Below are 19,676 nucleotides of genomic sequence, written 5' to 3'. Positions count from 1 at the left end.
ATAAAACTTGTACTATTAACCTAGAAGACGGAATAAAGGTTCAAATCTCCTACCTTACATATTGACAAAAAACTAGATATACTTTCTAATAGAGAAAGTTGTTACGTAAAAATGTATTATCTCCTTTGAAGTTTGTCAAAAATTTAAATCTTCATTCTCCAGATATACTAATAAGAAATCATATTGTAATTAAGGTTAATACAAAAGACTTTGTAAAATTTTAGATGAACTTCATACTCATCAGCTTTCAAGCAGATAATCAAGTGAGAAAGTTGTAGAAAAGTAAAGAAAAAACCAAAAGCCTTGTTTATTCTTTTGAGCATATAATTCAACAAACAACCTCTTTAAAATACAGTGGTTTTGGAACCCATTTAACCAAAAAAAAAATGTCCTTAATCCATCTACAACAATATTTTCATCTTTTTCTTGCATTTTTCTCACCCATGCTTTCCATCAACTAGATTCTCTGATAAATCATTTTTCAAGATTCGCAACCCCGCCCCGGGAGTGAACTTTCTTGCAAACAAGTAGCACGACGTATACTTCGAGTTAACACGACACCACTCCGTTCGGTGTTCGGATTCATAGTCAATGTGATTGATTTCCTAGGAGATATGAAGATAATAAGGTAACAACCAAATCAGTTTATAAGCTATTTTTATCATTCAAACTTTTTGTTTTTGCACACTAATGCATCAACATTGCCCACACTGACCTTTATTTCTTTGATTCTCAGAGGAGTTGCATCTGGATAATGGAAAGTAACTGGATGCCAAGATCTTTTATCCACTTTTGGGATAGAACTATTCCACATCGAGTACGTCAGTGTTCGTCGTTCGAGTTCATTCTCGAGACCCCTTATCTTATACGACACCGACACAAAATAGTTTTTAGCGACAATGAACTCGAAGTAAGATTGGTAGTTAATGAGAATAAATATTGCATAACATCTCCAATGGAAGATCCTATCTCGTAATTGCTCGTAAAGATTTGTAAGTTAAAAAATACTTTTAGTCTCTAACTTTTCTAAAAGTAACAATTTAGTCAATCAACTTTTTTTTATAATAATTTAATCCATGTACTTTCAATTGTATAATAATTTAGCTTTTGAACTTTAGTATGTAACAACTTAGTTCTTATACTTTCAAATTTTTAACAATATTGTTACTTCGATGAAAGCTTTTTTTGGTATATGGTATGAGAAACAATTTAGTTTTACACCGTTGGATGTACGAGGAACAAACCGAAAAAACCAAGAGATGTAGATTTTCAAATTCTCATTAAGTACAATTTTCAAGTGCAAGTAAAAAAAGCAACTTACTGAAAGTAAAGACTGCACATAATGCTCATCTGGTATGCAGTTGGGATGATACTTCTCCTTTTGAATATCAAATTTTGTCAAACTCCTGTTTCTAAATAAACCACAATACAATTTACTCTAAACAACCAAAAAAAAACTTACTGGTTTTTTCCTTCCAGTGGCGTCTTCCGACGGCGGCCATCGCTGCAAAAAGGAAAAAGATCATAAATCTGATCATGGGTATTGTTCTATTACTAAATTGAACTACTTGTAACTTTCATTCCACACCTCACAATGTTTCTTAAACAAAGGGAAGATTATGGCATCATTCACTACAATTTCAGCATGTTTCCTCACCAAAGTGATCCACTGAAAAACAAGGCAAAAATTTATCAATACATTATCTATAGGGACTGCTTAAGATCAGTATGTTATTTTACAAGTAGACAAAGAGACTAAACCTGAGAACCCTTTCGCCATTTTTCCTGCGATATTACGGGCAACATCTTGGGATTATATCGGCCTTCATCGACATTCAGAAAACTACACTACATAGAGAAGACAAGCTACTTAAAACCAACATCATTTCAATGCTAATACTAAAGTAGAAAAAGACAGTTTTTATCATCAAAAGTTCTAAAGTATCAGATTTACGATATAAACGATCTTCGTTACCGACATTTCGAATACGTACCTGTCAACAAAGCTTTTTGTAGAAGACATTAGATAATTGTAAGTATGATTGAAGTTATGCAGAGGTATGCAGCTGCAGTTACAATTCAAAAAAGTGGAAAAGAAAGTTAGATTCTTGGACTAATATTTAACAATTTTCGAGCACCGAAACACGAAGATCTTAACGAACCTATCAGAAAGAATGACAAATCTCTGATTTGCTGGATCATCAAGAGCTGCACCAAATAGTAGGCGTTCTGCTTCAATCATGCTAGAGTCTCCCCATAGTACCTAGACATTTGATGGCCACAAAATTAATTAAGCCAAGAAAATTGAGAAAGAAAAGATGACACTCATGGAGAAATACCTGAATACTGTTGTTTAATTGTCTGTCATAAAAGAAAGAAGACCTAGTGGTTGATTTGTCATACACAAAGCCTGGCTTTGAGTGAATGTAAATTGAAAATTTGGCTTGGTCTCCATTCTGTACATTTCATCAAACAATAACAAATGATGTAAATACAAGTGATCGTAAAACCACTTTTGTCATGTTTAATCACTACAAAACACGTTTTCCAGTTTTGAATGATTAAAAACATGTTTGTGATTTTGAAAATGTCAAAAGTGATTTTAAAGATTTCAGAATCACTTCCGAACATATCCTAAGAAGAAACTACATTCAGATACATATTAAACATGCCAATGAAAAGGGGAAAACCTTGAAGAAGTTGGCCCAAAGAAAGTCAAGAGGAAGTTTTTTACGAGTGAGAAACAAAAAGGCAATCTTAGGAGGTGATTGGAAGCCATGGCTATCTCCAAAACCATTGTTTCTGAGTTGGTAAGTGAAGTTGGAGGATTGAATTAGCTTGAACTCATCAGAATGAAATATCAATATGGCCAAAGTCAACACCATGGCACACACAACCACCACCATCTTCGAACCCGCCGCTGTCAACGGCGGCCATACCGCCATTGTCGAACTTTTCTTCTTTGTCATTGTTGTTTGATCTTCACTCTTTGTTTGTGATTTAATCGGTACTTAATATGTGTTTTCATGGTTTAGTGCTTTAAATTGAGTTATAATTTTTGTTATAATCATCCTCAAGTTACAAAGTAGTACTAATTGATGGTTTTGTTGTTCTTAATAAATACTCATTTATTAGTATTTTTTTTTAACTCTTCCTTCACTTTGAAAAGAAAAACCAAAACAACCAAACATAAATTTAATTTAATGACTCTCTTAATTCTCTCTTAAACCATTTTAAATTCATAATAAACAAACCGTTTCACACAAACGTTATTAACAATTTATACAACAAAGTCATAAAAATATTGAACAAACTAAATATATATATATATATGAACAAGAAATTCAATGTGGATGGGATCAGGGGGAGACCAGCAATAGGGAGATCTAAAACCAAAGAATAGGTTGAGATTTGAGGTTTTTCTTAAAATTTTAATTTTTAAATTTCTTAAATTTATTGTTATATTTAATTTTAAGTTTGATGTCAATATTAGATCTAAGATTGAAGTTGCTTGTTATTAAGCTTTTAATGTTTTGTGAGTTTCTCTTTTTAATATTGTTTTAAATTATAAGTTAGTAGTATTAATTAGGTTCATATCCTTGTCCTATATAAGGTTGAACTACCATGTATTGAGTGTATCACAAATCTCGATTTTATATACTAAATTTTGAATATCACAATTTTGTGTACTACATTTTGAGTACAATACTTTAAAATACTCCCGGAAGAAATTACATTCACATACATACTAAACATGCGGAAAAGTTGGCCCAAAGAAAATCGAGAGGAAGTTTTTTATTTTCATTGCTTTCCCTATGCAAGCAAATAATTCTTCAACTTTTATTTTTTGGTCAAGTTTCAAATTATCTTATTCTTTTTTATTTTATTATTATTATTATTTGTCTTTTGTTATATTAATCAATGGTTGTTAAAGTTACAAAATATTAATCAACAATGCTTTAATTTTCAAATTCAAACCATGTAAATGGTTACTTATGCTTTAATGATGGAGAAGGGAGAATCGAACACTTGATTATGAAGTTGATAATACAAATATTATGTCGGTTGAATAATGGTTATTTTGGCATCATAAGATTGATTGACACTCTCAAAATGTTTTTGAAAAGATCACATAAAAATACTCCTTTTTAAGCCTTTAGGTGCCAAGTATTAAATGACTTTCCAACAGGCATTTAAATTCATTTGAAATTTATGTAAATTCTCTCAAAACTTGCATAGTTTCTCAACAAAATTCATTGACATCGTGTAAAGCAAATAATTCTGTGAATTTATTCTCATTCTTCATCTTTTTCGTCTTTGGTTAAGTAAAGTTTCAAGTTATCATACTTCTTTTCTTCATATTGCCTCTAGAAGTAATGTATTATTTTATTAAAAATAAAGTAGTGTATTATTGATATTTAGTATATATATGAGCAAAGAAGTTTTATAAAAGGAGAAAAACCAAGACTGGAAATAGAATTAATGACCTGCCAAACGCCAGCTGAAGGAGAAATTATAAACACCATGGCTACACACCAATCAAGAATTAATATCTAACTTTTTTTTTTTTTTGGGCAAAGGTATTGAATTAATGCATGGGATTACAAACTTCTAATCTCATTCATAATATAAATACTATGTCAATTGAATTATTCTCATTTTAGCATCTAATCGTTCTAAGTGTATATAAATCTATATACTATATTTTTAGACTATAATATCCTTCTAAATTTATATTTATGACAATTACCTCATTTCAATAGTAAATTTAATCCGTTCAAGTATTAGTTATTCATTATTCAAATAAAAATTGTAATGTCATCTACATATTAAAATATAAGGCCCCATTGGTAACTATTTTATTTTTTGTTTTTGTTTTTGAAAATTAAGTCTATATCATCTAAATTTCTTACCATGATTTGCATTTTTCTTAAGTACAATGGTTGAATTTTTAACTAAATTTCAAAAACAAAAACAATTTTTTTATTTCTCAAAATTTGGCTTATTTTGTAAATCATTGATAAAAAGTAGATAATAAATGAAGAAATTAAGTAATGTCTATAGGCTTAATCATCAAAAACAAAAACAAAAAAACAAAATGAAACAAAACCTAAATAACTAAATTGAAACTTTTTTTATATATAAAAAAAAATAGAGATTAAATTGAAAATAAAAACACAAACATTATAGACATTTTCCATAATAAAATCATAAGAATATTTAAAAACAAAAAAAAAAAAAAAAAAAAAAAAAAAAAAAGAGGAGCAAAATAAGACCCTATTAAGACCATTTTCAAATAAAGGAAAAAGAGCCAACTTATTTATAAATATAGCAAAATGTCACTATTTATCGGTGATCGCACAAGAAAATTTACTTTATGTACTAGAAGTAGAACTATCTATCAATGATAGACCACGATAGACTTTTAGAAGTCAACCTATCACAATCTATCACTCAATGATAGAATTCTATCGCGATCTATTACTAATAGATAGTGACAATTTGCTATACTTGAAAATATTTTCAACAGTTTTACCCTTTAAAACAATTACCCTATCTTAAACAATATTTAACTTAAATTAATACTAGTGTGTATATATTATATATAATATATATGACAAGGCTAAACAAGAAATTCAATGTGGATGGGATGAGGGGGACACTGGCAATAGGGAGATCTAAAACCAAAAAATATATTCATTTCTGCATTCATCTGAGTGTCGATTATGATGGAAGAACAATCACCCAGTCCATTACCTTATAGCAGCAGCACCCATTTTTTTCTTTACAATTTTTAAGGTTCGAGTGCTTTCAATGAACGACATGTCGTATTCAATCGATCCTGATGTACAAATTCCGTGCTTTAATTTTGATTTCTTATCAAATAAGCCACTACACATCCCAACACAGCACCTGCAACAACCTGTTTCAGTACCACAAAGTCAAGATGAAGTTACAAACAGAAGTAGACTACTTGTACTTTTAATGAAGGAACAATGCATTACGGTGTCAATTAAGACTTGGTGTTCAGGCAAGCGTACGAGGATAATGCACACTATTACAACTTCAAAATAAGATATTTTAGACCTCGTTGATAACCATTTTGTTTTTGGTTTTCTATCTTTGAAAATTAAATTTACCTACAGTTTTCTTGCTTTATTACCTACTTTTCAAAAACTTGATTTCAGAAACATGTTTTCAAAAACCAAGTTAAAATTTTAAAACCAAGGCCAAGTTGGATAAGTGATAAATATTTCTTTCCTTTTTTTTTTTTTTTCCTGTTTTTGAAATTTTGGTTTGTTTTCTTCTCTAATCTCCTAACTATGTTTTCACCTTTATCATGGAAAGATTTAATTTCTTAGTTAAATTCTAATAACAAAACACTCAGGCCCTTGGTAACCATTTCGTTGTTAATTTTTAGTTTTTGAAAATTAAGCCTATTTCATTTCAATTTCTTATAATTGTTTGCATATCTTAAGTCCAATAGATGAATGTTCAGCTAAATTCTAAGAACAAAAACTACCTTTTGAAAACTACTTTTTTAGTTTTCAAACTTTGGCTTAGTTTTTAAAAACAGTAATAAAAAGTATATGACACAAGGAATTTAAGGGTGGTATAGGTGTTTATAGTCTTAATTTTTAAAAATCAAATGGTAACCAAATAAAGCCTACATTTTTTAGTTGGAATTTAGGCTTGATTTTTGTAAACATCGGTATAAAATACACAACCAAACAAAGAAATTTATGGGTGGAAGTAGTGTTTAATTTTTAAAAACCAAATAATCATCGATCGGGGCCTAAAAAAAACAATTTTTAAAACTTGATTTTGCTTGTGTGGAATTTAAATGTGTTTTTTTAGGAACGTGGAAAACTTACTAAAAACAATTGTGTTGAAATAAGCATAGTTTTCAAAAATAGAAAATCAAAAAAGGTAATTGTTTTAACTGGTAAAACTATTGAGAATATCAAGATGTCACTATTTATTAGTGATAAACCGTAATAGACTACAATAGACATCTATCAGTAGATGATAAACTGCAATAAACATCCATTAGATACTAATAAATGTCTATTGCGGTCTATCATGGTCTACGTCTACCATTGATAGATAGTGATATTTTGCTATATTTGTAAATAAATTAGTTCATTTTTCTTTATTTGAAAACAGTCAAAATAAAGTAGTTATCAACTGGATCTTGGATAATAAGAAAAAAGCTAAATAGAGATATTGATCAAGTCCCATCATAGTCCAGATGGAGGATATTAAGTTAATTAACAGTCAGCCATAGCAGGATTACAATACATAGATTGGAAAAATAGAATGCAAATGATCATTGTAGATGATAATATTCAAATAATTAGTATATAAGCCATAACAAAAGTGCCATTTGTATATTCAAAGTTCCTTACTAGTTAAATCACATTGGTATTTTGTAGCTACGGAATTGTTGAATTAGTATCGTCTTACATCTCAAAAGATTCGAGTTTTTTTCTCCAGAATATTGACAATTCACAGAATACCAATTTGCAAGGCTAAGCACTTAATATCATATCTCCATATCCACACATAAATATGAGACTAATGCAAAGAAATTACAAATGAAGCCAGAGATCCGCAAAGGCACTGACCTGAAGTGGAGTGTGGCCAAGTGAATCTCGCAATGGTCTAATACTGGACAAAGGATGTTCAGGAGGAAACTCGCAAACTATTTGATTCAGCAACTGCAATGATCATCAATTGATAAGACTTGAACAAGAAAAGATGAACATGGGAATTTCGTTTGTAAAATGGACATAATAATCAGACTCAAGGAGATCCAGATGGAAGTGGAAATAATAAATGAAAGATAAAACGTGGAATCTATATGTGCTTTCGAAAGAACTTACCTCGGCTTGACGACCAGCATGAAGTCTGACACCAGCAGCATCATACATTACCTTCAACAAATTGAAAATGTATGAAGACCTTAAAACATTAAGAAGATTTCAAAAACCCGAAGTTTAAGTGCGATCACATTTAGACAAATAATGAAACAAGAATATTTGATTAGAAACATAAACATTCAAAAAGCAGTTTAAACCAACTTGTCAGGCACTATGCAATGGGAAATAACAAGGGATACAAAGTCCGTTACTTCTTACCATGGTGGATGATTGTACACTCTACACTTGGCTTCACATGTTAAAAAGAAAATCTGATGTGTTCACAATAGTTCCTGTTCTTTCAGTTGATTCAAACTCAGTATGGAAAAAAGTATCAAGACTTTTAGATCTGACAATGTGCCTGAGTTAACTTTTGAACAATTTTTTAAAGAAAAGGGAATTGTATATCAGTTTTTGTGTGCTACTAGACCTGAGTAAAATGATGTGCAGAAAGAAAACACCGACACATTTTAAATGTTGCACAAGCCTTGTATTTTTGGCCTTTTTACCTCTTTCCTTTTAGAGTGAGTGTGTATTGACTGCTGTGCATTTGATAAGCAGAACTCTTCACATGTTTTAGACGGAAAACTTCTTTTGATTTGCTTAATGGGTTAAGAGTGTTTGGTTGTCTCTGTTTTGCATCTACTCTACCATCAAATTGACAAAAGTTTGCCCGAGTTATTCCTACTGTTTTTGTAGGATATGCCCCTGGTATGGAAGCATACAAACTGTTTCATAGTGATACTTTTTCTAGAACTATTTTTTAGTACAATGGGAGTTGGAAATTTGAACGATAGACTGTGGGGCCCCAATCATAAGTACTTATAAACGTAGGGGTAAGAAAGCACAAGGAGAAGAGAGAAGAGGGGATCAAAGGGGTGAAGAAACTGCTGGTTGTTAGGAGTGGGGACCATTCGGTTATGGGAGAGAGAGAGAAATGATGAGCTTAAATAGGGGTTTACGTAGAGGGCTGAGGGGATATCTTGTGTGGGAAGAATTGGACAAGCTTGGCTTGTAGGAGAGGAATTTCAGCGCTCTTGAAGGTGCTGGGACTTAGTGGGTTTTATTGGTTTCTTGTTGAATCTTTCTTTTCCAGATTGTAATTTCCCTTGAAGTTTATAAATAAAATCGCCCAGAGCATTGCTCTGTTATTGGGAACTTGTTAGGCTTTGGTTGCAGGTACAAGAGTCCTAACAAATTAGTATCAGAGCCCGGCAACATCCAACCTAGGAAAAACAAGGGTAGAGAAGAGGCAAAAGATGGAGGAGAAGATTGACAGCAACACCGAGGGAATCGTTGAGCTAGGGGAGGGAATGAACGAGTTGAAGAAAAACATAGAACGACTCACAACTACGATGCAATACCTAGTAGAAGTACGTGAGAAAGAGACCTCGGAGGTGACGGTAGGATCTCAGAAGTCCAAAAATTGTAAGGGAGAGGAAGGAGAGAGTTCATGTACCAAAGCGCATGAGGGGGCAATCGACCGAAGCAAATACAAGAAACCAGAGATGCCAACATTCAATGGAGACCACCCCGATTCCTGGGTTTATCGCGCGGAGCATTTTTTTGAGATCCACGAACTAACGGATTAAGAGAAAATCAAGGTGTCTGTGATTGCATTCTCACCAGATGCAGTGGACTGGTTTCGTTGGGCTCACAATCGACGACTGATTCGAATATGGGAAGACTTTGAAACAAAGGAAGTTCGACCGTTTTAGTCCTACACAAGAAGGTACCCTTCTCTCTCGTTTGCTTTGAATTAAACAGAAGGGATCCTTTGAAGACTACTGGAAGAAATTCGAGACCTATGCGACGTCGATTCCTTTTACTTCCGGGCATGACCTGGCTATGTAACATGGGCTATATGGAAGTACACTGGCCTAGTCTAACAATGACTTTTACTTCTGGGCAACAGAAGGTGGTATTGAAGGGAGACCCCACCCTCACTACTTCAGAAGTGTCACTCAAGGTAATCACACACAAACGGGAAGAAGATGTTGTGGGGTTTTTGATCAAATTCCAACACCTTGAACCAGAGACAAATGAGAGACAGCTTAAGGAGAGAACCGAAAAGGAAGAGGAGGAAACTCCCTTGTGCATTCAACCTGTGCTAAAAGAATTTCAAAGAGATATTCGATACTCCTACTACCCTCCCCCATAAAAGGGCAGTAGACCACAGAATTCTAACAAAGGAAGGGGAACCACCTGTGAACGTCAGGCCCTACAAGTATAGTCATACTCAAAAGGATGAGATAGAAAAATTAGTCAAAGAAATGTTAACGGCCGAAATCATCAGACTCAGCCACAGTCCTTACTCCAGCCTGGTTCTGTTAGTTTTAAAAAAAGAATAGAGGATGGTGATTTTGTGTAGATTACAGGAGGCTGAATTGGTCCACCGTGGCAAACAAATTTCCCATTCCCGTAATAAAGGAATTGATCAATGAACTACACGGATCGATGATCTTCTCAAAATTGGATCTCAAGCCTAGCTACCACCAGATACGAATGCACGAGGCAGACATAGAGAAGACAGCCTTCAGGACCCATGAAAGCCACTATGAGTTCTTGGTAACGCCCTTTGGGATAATGAACACTCCGGCCACTTGTCAATCGTTGAACCAGATTTTTAGGCCATTCTTGAGAAGGTGCGTATTGGTTTTCTTTGATGATATCCTAGTTTATAGTCTTGAAATGAAGACACTCATATTAAACACCTTGGCATGGTTTTAAATGTCTTGCGAGATTACAAACTCTATGCCAATAAAAAATGCACGTTCGACCAACAGAGGATCTAATATTTAGAACATTGGGTGTCGGCAAAAGGAGTTGAAGCAGACTAAGAGAAGGTTCGGGCAATGATGCAGTGGCCTATTCCTAAAAACATTACAGAACTGAGGAGATTCTTAGAACTCACGAGCTACTACAAAAGGTTTGTCAAGGAATATGGGAGTTTGGCGAAATCGTTAACCCAACTGTTACAAAAGGATGCTTTCAGGTGGACTGAGGATGCTACAATGGCATTTAACTCACTTAAGCAAGCCATGACTACTCTTCCGATCCTCGCTTTCCCCAATTTTGAACTACCATTTGTGATAGAAACCGATGCATCCGGTTCAGGAACACAGGCCAATTGCATACTTTAGCCAAGCATTGTCGACAAGAGCACAAGGGAAATCGATAAACGAAAGAGAGCTAATGGCAGCGGTTCTATCTGTACAAAAATGGAGACCATACTTCCTAGGGCACAAATTCACAGTTATTTCCGACCAAAAAGCCCTCAAGTTTCTGTTAGAGCAAAAAGAGATCCAACCTCAATATCAAAGGTGGTTGATCAAGCTGCTTGGATATGCTTTCGAGATTCTTTACCAACGAAGGCTCAACAGTAAGGCAGCTGATGCTCTGTCCCAAAGGCCTCAAGAAGTAGAACTAATGACATTAGTAGCCCCCACACTGATTGATGTCGAAATAATAAGACAAAAGGTAGAGGCGGATGAGGAATTACAACGAATCAACTAATGACATTAGTAGCCCCCACACTGATTGATGTCAAAATAATAAGACAAAAGGTGGAGGCGGATGAGGAATTACAACGAATCATTAAGAGGCTTGAGAAGGACCCGACGAGTGTTGCTAAGTATTCCCATAAACAAGGAGTGTTGTTATACAAAGGAAGGCTGGTGATATCACAAAATTCCCGATACAACACCACCCTACTGTCAACCTTCCACGATTCTATTTTGGGGGGCCACGCGGGGTATTTGCACACATACAAAAGAATGGCCGGAGAACTGTACTAGCAGGGTATGAAAAACGATGTCAAGAAGCACGTGCCCGAGTGCCTAATTTGTCAAAGAAACAAACATGAATCAGTGGCTCTAGTAGGATTGCTACAACCTCTACCAATTCTAGATCGTGTATGGGAGGATATATCAATGGATTTCATAGAAGGATTACCCAAATCCCATGGGAAGGATTCCCTGATGGTGGTCGTGGACCAATTAAGCAAATACGCTCACTTCTTCCATTGAGCCATCCATTCACAGCTAAGAAGGTAGCTGAAGTATTTATCTGGGAAGTGGTACGCCATCATGGGTTCCCTCGTTCTATAGTGTTAGATCGGGACAAAATATTTGTAAGCAGTTTCTAGATGGAGTTATGTACAGCCCATGTAGTGGCGCTTAAACAAAGTACGGCCTTTCATCCCCAAACGGATGGCCAAACAGAGAGGGTCAATCGTTGTGTAGAAACATATCTCAGGTGCTTTTGAAATGAACAGCCAAAATGGTGGTTTAACTCTGTTCCTTGGGCCGAGTATTGGTACAACACGACCTTTCACGCCTCTATCAATACCACTCCTTACACGGTGGTCTTTGGAAGACCTATTCCTCCCTTGATATCCTATAGAAACAGGAAGACGACAAATGACACACTAGAACAATGACTGCTAGAATGGGATAGGGCGTTGGTAGCCCTCAAGGAGCATTTGGCCTTGGCTCAAGAGAGAATGAAACACTACGTAGACAAACATCGGAGGGAAGTTCAATTTGAAGTTGGGGATCTTGTTTTCCTGAAACTACGGCCGTATAGACAACACATGTTAGCCCAAAGGAGGTGTGAAAAGATAGCTCCCTGATTTTATGGGTCTTATAAAATCACAGACAGAGTAGGATCAGTGGCATATAATTTAGAACTACCCAACAATGCAAGGATACATGATGTCTTTCACTTTTCTCAACTTAAGAAATTTTTGGGCAAGGCGGCCCAGATACAGAACCAACCTTCAGATCTGTCGGATAATTTTGAACTACAGATGACACCGGAAGCTATCCTGGGAGTTTGTTGCAACACTACACTACTTCGGGAAGAATGGCTGGTTAAATGGAGACACTATCCTGAAAGTGAAGCTACATGGGAAGGAGTTGCTGGAATGAAGGAATAATACCCAAAATTTCACATTAAGCACAAGGTGCTTGAAAAACTAGGGGGTATTGTGAGGCCCCTAATCATAAATACTTATAAATGTAGGGGTAAGAAAGCTTATAAACGTACGGATAAGAAAGCACAAGGAGAAGGGGAAGGAGGGGATCAAAGGGTGAAGAATTTGCTGGTTGTTAAGAGTGGGGACCATTCGGTTGTGGGAGAAAGAGAAATGATGAGCCTAAATAGGGGTTTACGTAGAGGGCTGAAGGGATATCTTGTGTGGGAAGAATTGGATAAATTTGGCTTATAGGAGAAGAATTCCAGCCACTTGAATGTGTTAGGACTTAGTGGGTTTTATTGGTTTCTTGTTGAATCTTTCTTTTCTAGATTGTAATTTCCCTTGAAATTTATAAATAAAATTGCCCAGAGCATTGCTCTATTCTTCGAACATGTTAGGCTTTGGTTACAGGTATAGGAGTCCTAACATAGACCTATTGATCGTTAACACATACTTATGGGGTTTGATATTAAAAATCATAATTTTTTTTTATCTCCCACGATGTAATATTCCACGAGGACATTTTCTTTTTCCCTTTTTTGAATAGAAACAACTGCTTTCATTGAGAAAAAAATTAAAGAATATAAGGACATACAAAAAATAAGCCCCACAAAAACCCCACTAGAGGACGGGGGTCCAATTAAGAATAATGTTCCTTAAAGAGTAATTACAAAAGTCTTTGAAATCGAAGCACAAAAAGAAACATGAAATCTCACCAAGGACCAAACCTCACTAGGGCCACACTCAACCCCCCTTCCTCTCCAAGATCTTACATACACTCTAGCAACCCACAAAAAACGACCTCTCTCTGAAAGGCAAGATGGAGGAGAAACTCCTCGATCGTTGCACAGACATCCCTCTAATGATCTAACAATATCATATGCATCCAAGAAGCAATCCCAAACAAACTTCGCAAACTGATGGCTCCAAAGAATGTCATCCAAGTCTTACTCCACCTTCCAACAACTAAACAAAGAATGCAACAAAACTGACCCATTAACAGGGGCATCCTTCTCAAAAGCCTATCAAAAGTGTTCAAATGACCCAATATAACTTGTCGGGTAAAGAACTTCACTTTCTTTTGAATCTTAATCCTCCATAACACATCAACAACTGACTCGCTAACGAGAGAGAGGTCCAACAACAAACAAAAGAACTTAGAGGAGAACCCCTCAAGAATATTAGGATTCCAAGCACAAACATTCCTTCACCCAAACCTAAAATTGAAAGCATCAAGCACGCACAGAAAAGGGGTTACCTCCAACGTATCCCTATCGGTCAAGGGATGACAGAAACCAAAAGAAAAAGACACATAGCTCCCTGACCAAATCAAGAAATCAAAAACCAAATGAAAGGAGGTGATTCGGTAAAAAAAAAAAAAGAATTGTTGTTTGAAGTGGCCGTAAGCCTTGGTAAGCTAAGGGAGAGCTTTCAACTGATGGAGAAACATACTTTTCTTTATTCATCTCTATTGGTATTAGAAAGTGTTCAGTCTACGAAATCCCCGTAAGCAAACGCGGACCTAATCTTATCTTTCCTCTATTCCCGATATACATCTCACTGTGGTTGTTTCCTTTAATTGGTCAATTGTACAATTGGACTTCAACAACACTTTTCTACATGGTGAATTATTTGAGAAGTCTATGTGGATCATGTCTCTAACAAGGGGCAGTGTCTTGTTTTTAACAATCAAAATCCAATTTTTTGTGAGGGGTTCTTGTTCGGACCTTTTTCGGCCCTCTTAGTGTATGTAAACAACATGATTATCATTAGAGCCAACCCTTCTGCCATTGATCAACGGAAAGTTCTTCTCAATAAGAAATTTAAGCTTAAAGACTTGGGGGATCTAAAATAACTTCTTGGACTTGAGCTGGCTCATTCTTCCACAAGAATATATTTGTCACAAACTAGAGTGACATTATACTCTGCAACTCTTTGAAGACATTGGTCTTCTTGGTTATGAACCTGAGGCGGTGCCTATAGATCCTCATCTCAAGCTAGGGCAAGTTGGTGGTGAATTGTTAGTTGATTAGTAGATTGTAGTATCTGGCAATTTCCAACAAAATAAGTGATGCAGCAAATCTTGCAAGATTCTTGTAAATCTTGACCAATCTTTGTAATCTTTTTAGGATCTTTTGTTAGTTCTTTAAAAGATCTTGTTTTTTACCCATCAATCTTGTGTTTCTTTAGTGAGTAGATAAACCCTCATTAATCTTGTATTTCTTGTTTAACCAACCGGTTATTCATCCTTTATAACCAGCTCTAATACTTATTTTACCCAGCCCATTATTAAGCCTTTTAACCAAAGTACCTCTTCCTCCGGTTGCCCATCTCCTTGAGGTTTAGTGTCCAGCTTCTCTTATAAATAGAGGCTCCCTTTGTATATTTGTAGACAGATTTTAACAAAATTTCAGAGTATTACTTTACTTGAGTGCATCACTAAGTCAGCTTGTTTCTAAACCATGAAAATTTCATTTAGTGGTTGCACATCACTTGCTGAAATACTTGATAACAGTAACTGGACAAGGTAATTTACTTCAGCCAATCACCAATTTTCAACTTCCTGCTTTTGCCAATTTTGATTGGGCATCTTGCCAAGACACGCGGTGTTCAACAACTGGATTCTGTGTTTTTCTAGGTGACTTTTTGGTGTCATGGAAGTATAAGAAACAGACCATTGCTTCCCGTACTTCAACTGAAGCAGAGTATCGGGCTTTGGCTTTGACTGCATGTGAAATTGTTTGGATGTCCTCTCTGTTATCTGATTTACAGATTACTTCTTCTTTGCCTACACTATTGTTTTGTGATAATCAGGTGGCAGTTCACAATGCATCGAATCCCACTTTTCATGAAAGAATGAAGCACGTAGAGTTGGATTGTCATTTTGTTCGGGATAAGCTTTTTGCTGGTTTTTTAAGCTGCTTCCCATTCGTACTCATCTCCAGCTTGCAAACATGTTTATAAAGCGTCTTGCTTCTAATGTTTTGTTTCCTCTTTTATCCAAGATGGGTTTGTTGAATATTTTCACTCCATCTTGAAGGGAAGTATTAAGGTAGTTTAGTAAAGCTGTTTCGTTGCTATTTGTACACTTATTATTCTGTTGAGTGGTTTCAACCATTCTTTATGAATAAATAATTTCATTATGGAAATGAATAAGATACACATTTCATTTCCCATCTTACACTTGTTCAATTTTGTATCTAATATCTTACTTGAATTTCATTTGGCATTTACATAGCCAATTAACCATGCGTAATTTAAAAATTACACGAAAAGTTGATTTTGGGCGTAAATCGTGATCCTTATATATACCATACTTATGCTTGGCAAATGTTTTAACTAAGTAAACAAATTAGATACAAAATTAAAAATTTTATGAAGTAGAGGAACTAAATAGATATCACCAGAATATATTAAGAACTTTTTAAGCTACCGAAGAACTGTACTTACAACTTATAATTTAACCTAAATAGTAAATCAAAATCCCAAACAAGCATTGAACTACTTTGAAAGGATGTACAGCTGATGCCTTGATTCTTTCGGTGCCTTGATTCTTTCGGTAATGAAGGCATCAGAAGAAGAAAGTAGACGGAAAAAAACAAGCATTTAAACAAGAAGGAAAGAAAGAATGAAGCACATACAATACATGCAAACACCAGGGCGATGGCAAAAGCAGGTCCTCCGGATCCATCCTGTATGGCAATAGCAACGGCCAAAGCAGTCACAGTTGCAGAGTGAGATGAAGGCATCCCGCCAGAATCAAGCATCCTTTTAGATTCCCATTTTCTTTCCTTATACCTAAGAGTCAAAAAACCAAAACACAACAAAAATAAATAAATAAATAAAAAGCTCTGGATCCCTTAGATCATGGAGAAATGTACAAAAAAGTGGCAATCGGAAAGATGATGAGAGCAGAGAAAGAGTACCAGGTGGTAAAGAGCTTGAGAAACTGGGCGATGGCGCCAGCAAGGAAGGCGGAGAGGAGGGGGAGATTGGAAGCGAGCAAAGGAGCCGGCGTCGTTTTAACGGAAGATGAGGCTGCATCCCCAACCGTCATCACCTCGTCCGTTAACACAAAGCACAAAACTGTACTTCTCTGGTTGCTCGCCGGAAAGTTCAACGACGGAGTGAGGATCTGATTCCGATTGGGCAAGGAGATTGAATACGGAGATTGGTTGTCAGAGTTGCTTTCGTTAATATTATTTTATTCGGATATTGGAGCAATTTGTATAAATAAAATAAAAGGAATGGTTAGGTGTGGCTGCACCTATTTCTTTTATTTCCAGACCTCTTTTTCTTCCGTTAAATCAAATTTAATTAAAAAAATATATATTAGCATGCGATAAATTTTAGTTTTTTCATTTTCATAAATAGATTGATTCATGGGCTGCTACTCTAGATGACTGGATTCTTCCGCGTCTGACATAACTATAAAATTTTTGTCCTTTCCTTCTAAAAATTATTATGTCACACATGAAAAAAAAAAAAAAAAACTTTAATATTAATATTGTTGTTTTCAAAACTTATTAGAGAAATATTGTTGTTTTGGGAATTTGAGGCTAGAGATCGAACGTTGAGAACTCGACTAATGTGGAGGTCGAACGTTGAAAACTCGACAAACAAAGAAAAACTTGGAAACAATACATAAGCCGAAACTTCAACCCTCGACAAGGAAAATCTCGCGAATCTCGCTTAGGTTGTCGAAGGTTGAAGTTTCGACACACATCCACTCTCGAGATTGCAGGTTTATTACTTTTTTTTTTCCCTCATAGAGGAAATAAAGTAATGAGATGATATACTATGTGTATCTGTGTACTCGAGCTGCTTCTAACAACCTATGCATTTTGTTATCATTTCGAATTAGACGGAGGCTTGTGGGATTGACGTGAGGGGGTGGGGATGGCTATATTTCTAGGAGCGAACTCCAGGCGAATATGAAGCGCATGGATACAAGTTATGCCTTGGAATAAAAGACAATTCTGAATTAGCTTTGTCTACGAACAAACAAGTAGATCCATAATCAAAAAGTGTTTGTGATTGTTCCAGAAGAAATGAAAGCTAATAATCATTAATGGAAAAATAACAACAATAACAGAAGAGAGCGAGATATCGAGAGAGAGCAAAAATGAGAGAGCGAGATCTTAGGAAAGAGCGAGAGCGAGAGCGAGAGAGCAAGATCTTAGGAGAGAGCGATACTGAGAGAGCGAGATCTTAGGAGAGAACGAGAGTGAGATAGCAAGATCTTAGGAGAGAGCGGGAGTCTTCACTTTATTTGAACTTTCCATAGAAATATATATTTAAAAAAAAAAGAGAAAAAAAGAGCTAATAATCATACTATAATTGAATAATCATTAGACTATTATTGAATATATTAGAGTATTATACTATAATTGAATAATCATTAGACAATAAATTGAATATATTAGATTATTATACTATAATTGAAAAATCATTAGACAACAAATTGAATATATTAGATTATTATACTATAATTGAAAAATCATTAGACAACAAATTGAATATATTAGATTATTATATTATAATTGAATAATCATTAGACAACAAATTGAATATATTAGATTATTATACTATAATTGAATAATCATTAGACAATAAATTGAATATATTAAATTATTATACTATAAATTGAATATATTAAATTATTATAATGTAAAACTTTATTGATTACAAAAAAAATTGAATATACAGTAGATTATTATAAAAAAAATTGAATATACAATAAATTATAATAAAAAAATTGAATATACAATAAAATGAATATATAATAAAAAAAAATTATTTATTATTAAATCCTTAACTATTTGGAGCCCGTCTTAGTAACGAAGGACACTTCCTTCGATTATGTCCTAACTGGATACAAAATCCACATCGTTGTCGAGTAGCTAGTTCTGTCCAATCCATCTCGTTGTGATAACGTAAACTTTTCGGGTGTCAGTTTATGTTTATCGTGTCGGGTGTCAGTTTCAAATTCAAAGTTCAACAAAACAATTGAAGATATCAAAGGAATAAATCGGAGCTGTCTAAGTTTTTTTGACAACATTAGTTTAGAGCAATGGACTTGTACATGATGGAGATTCAGATATGGGTGGATGACGACAAATCTATCAGAGTGCATAAATGGAGTCCTCATAGGAGCTCAAATGTTGCCTATAAATACTCTTGCTCATATAACATTCTTCAAATGCGTGAACTATTTCGAGAAAAGAAGAGCAGAAATAAGGGATGCATTGGAGCGTCAAGATAAACCCATGACCTATTGATCCCGATGTTTTGTACGACCAGTCCATTCATCGATCATATGTTGTATGGCGAGATCGTACTACTGGAGAAATATCTTACAGACGTCGAGAGGCAGGATTTATTCAGTTTGACTGGCACCTGATCACAGCCTTGGTCGAGAGATGGAGGCCTGAGACGCATATATTCCATATGTATGTTGGAGAGTACACTATTACTCTACAAGACATAGAAGTGTTGTTGGGGTTACCTGTTGACGATGAGCCGGTCACTAGAGTGATGTACGATAACTAGTTAGAAGTTTGTCAACTGTACCTCGGTGCGACCCCACATGCCGACAAGATTAAAGAATCGAGGTTAAGTTTAATATGGTTAGGAACACAATTTCGTGAGCTCACAGATGATGCAGACGAGGAAACCGTCATAAGATATGCGCGAGCATATATACTACAAATGATGAGTGGAAGTCTGTTTTCAGATAAATCAAGTCATTTTGTTCACTTGATGTTCCTGCCACT

At 35.0% G+C, this 19,676-nt stretch overlaps 2 protein-coding genes across 2 annotated transcripts; both read right to left on the bottom strand.

Annotated features, from left to right (window-relative positions):
* Positions 1 to 283: 283 nt before the first annotated feature.
* LOC120089032 (glycosyltransferase BC10-like) lies at positions 284 to 3,292 on the bottom strand. Its single transcript, XM_039046463.2, has 10 exons — positions 2,691 to 3,292; positions 2,340 to 2,456; positions 2,163 to 2,263; positions 1,995 to 2,066; positions 1,762 to 1,843; positions 1,589 to 1,669; positions 1,463 to 1,504; positions 1,322 to 1,378; positions 716 to 862; positions 284 to 605 (listed from the first exon to the last, which is right to left on the bottom strand). Exons 1-10 carry the CDS (start codon positions 2,967 to 2,969, stop codon positions 438 to 440), a joined length of 1,146 nt encoding a protein of 381 aa, XP_038902391.2. The 5' UTR covers positions 2,970 to 3,292; the 3' UTR covers positions 284 to 437.
* Positions 3,293 to 5,568: 2,276 nt separating this feature from the next.
* On the bottom strand, positions 5,569 to 17,292 carry LOC120088686 (Acid phosphatase/vanadium-dependent haloperoxidase-related protein). Its single transcript, XM_039046106.2, has 5 exons — positions 16,827 to 17,292; positions 16,542 to 16,698; positions 7,887 to 7,937; positions 7,629 to 7,721; positions 5,569 to 5,923 (listed from the first exon to the last, which is right to left on the bottom strand). Exons 1-5 carry the CDS (start codon positions 16,955 to 16,957, stop codon positions 5,864 to 5,866), a joined length of 492 nt encoding a protein of 163 aa, XP_038902034.1. The 5' UTR covers positions 16,958 to 17,292; the 3' UTR covers positions 5,569 to 5,863.
* Between the last annotated feature and the right edge of the window lie 2,384 nt (positions 17,293 to 19,676).

The sequence above is a fragment of the Benincasa hispida genome, chromosome 10, assembly GCF_027475165.1.
Source record: "Benincasa hispida cultivar pf3 chromosome 10, pf3_genome.v1.1, whole genome shotgun sequence".
Lineage (NCBI taxonomy): Eukaryota > Viridiplantae > Streptophyta > Magnoliopsida > Cucurbitales > Cucurbitaceae > Benincasa > Benincasa hispida.
Note: the sequence above shows the minus strand (reverse complement) of the source record. Positions and strands in the feature narration are given on the sequence as shown.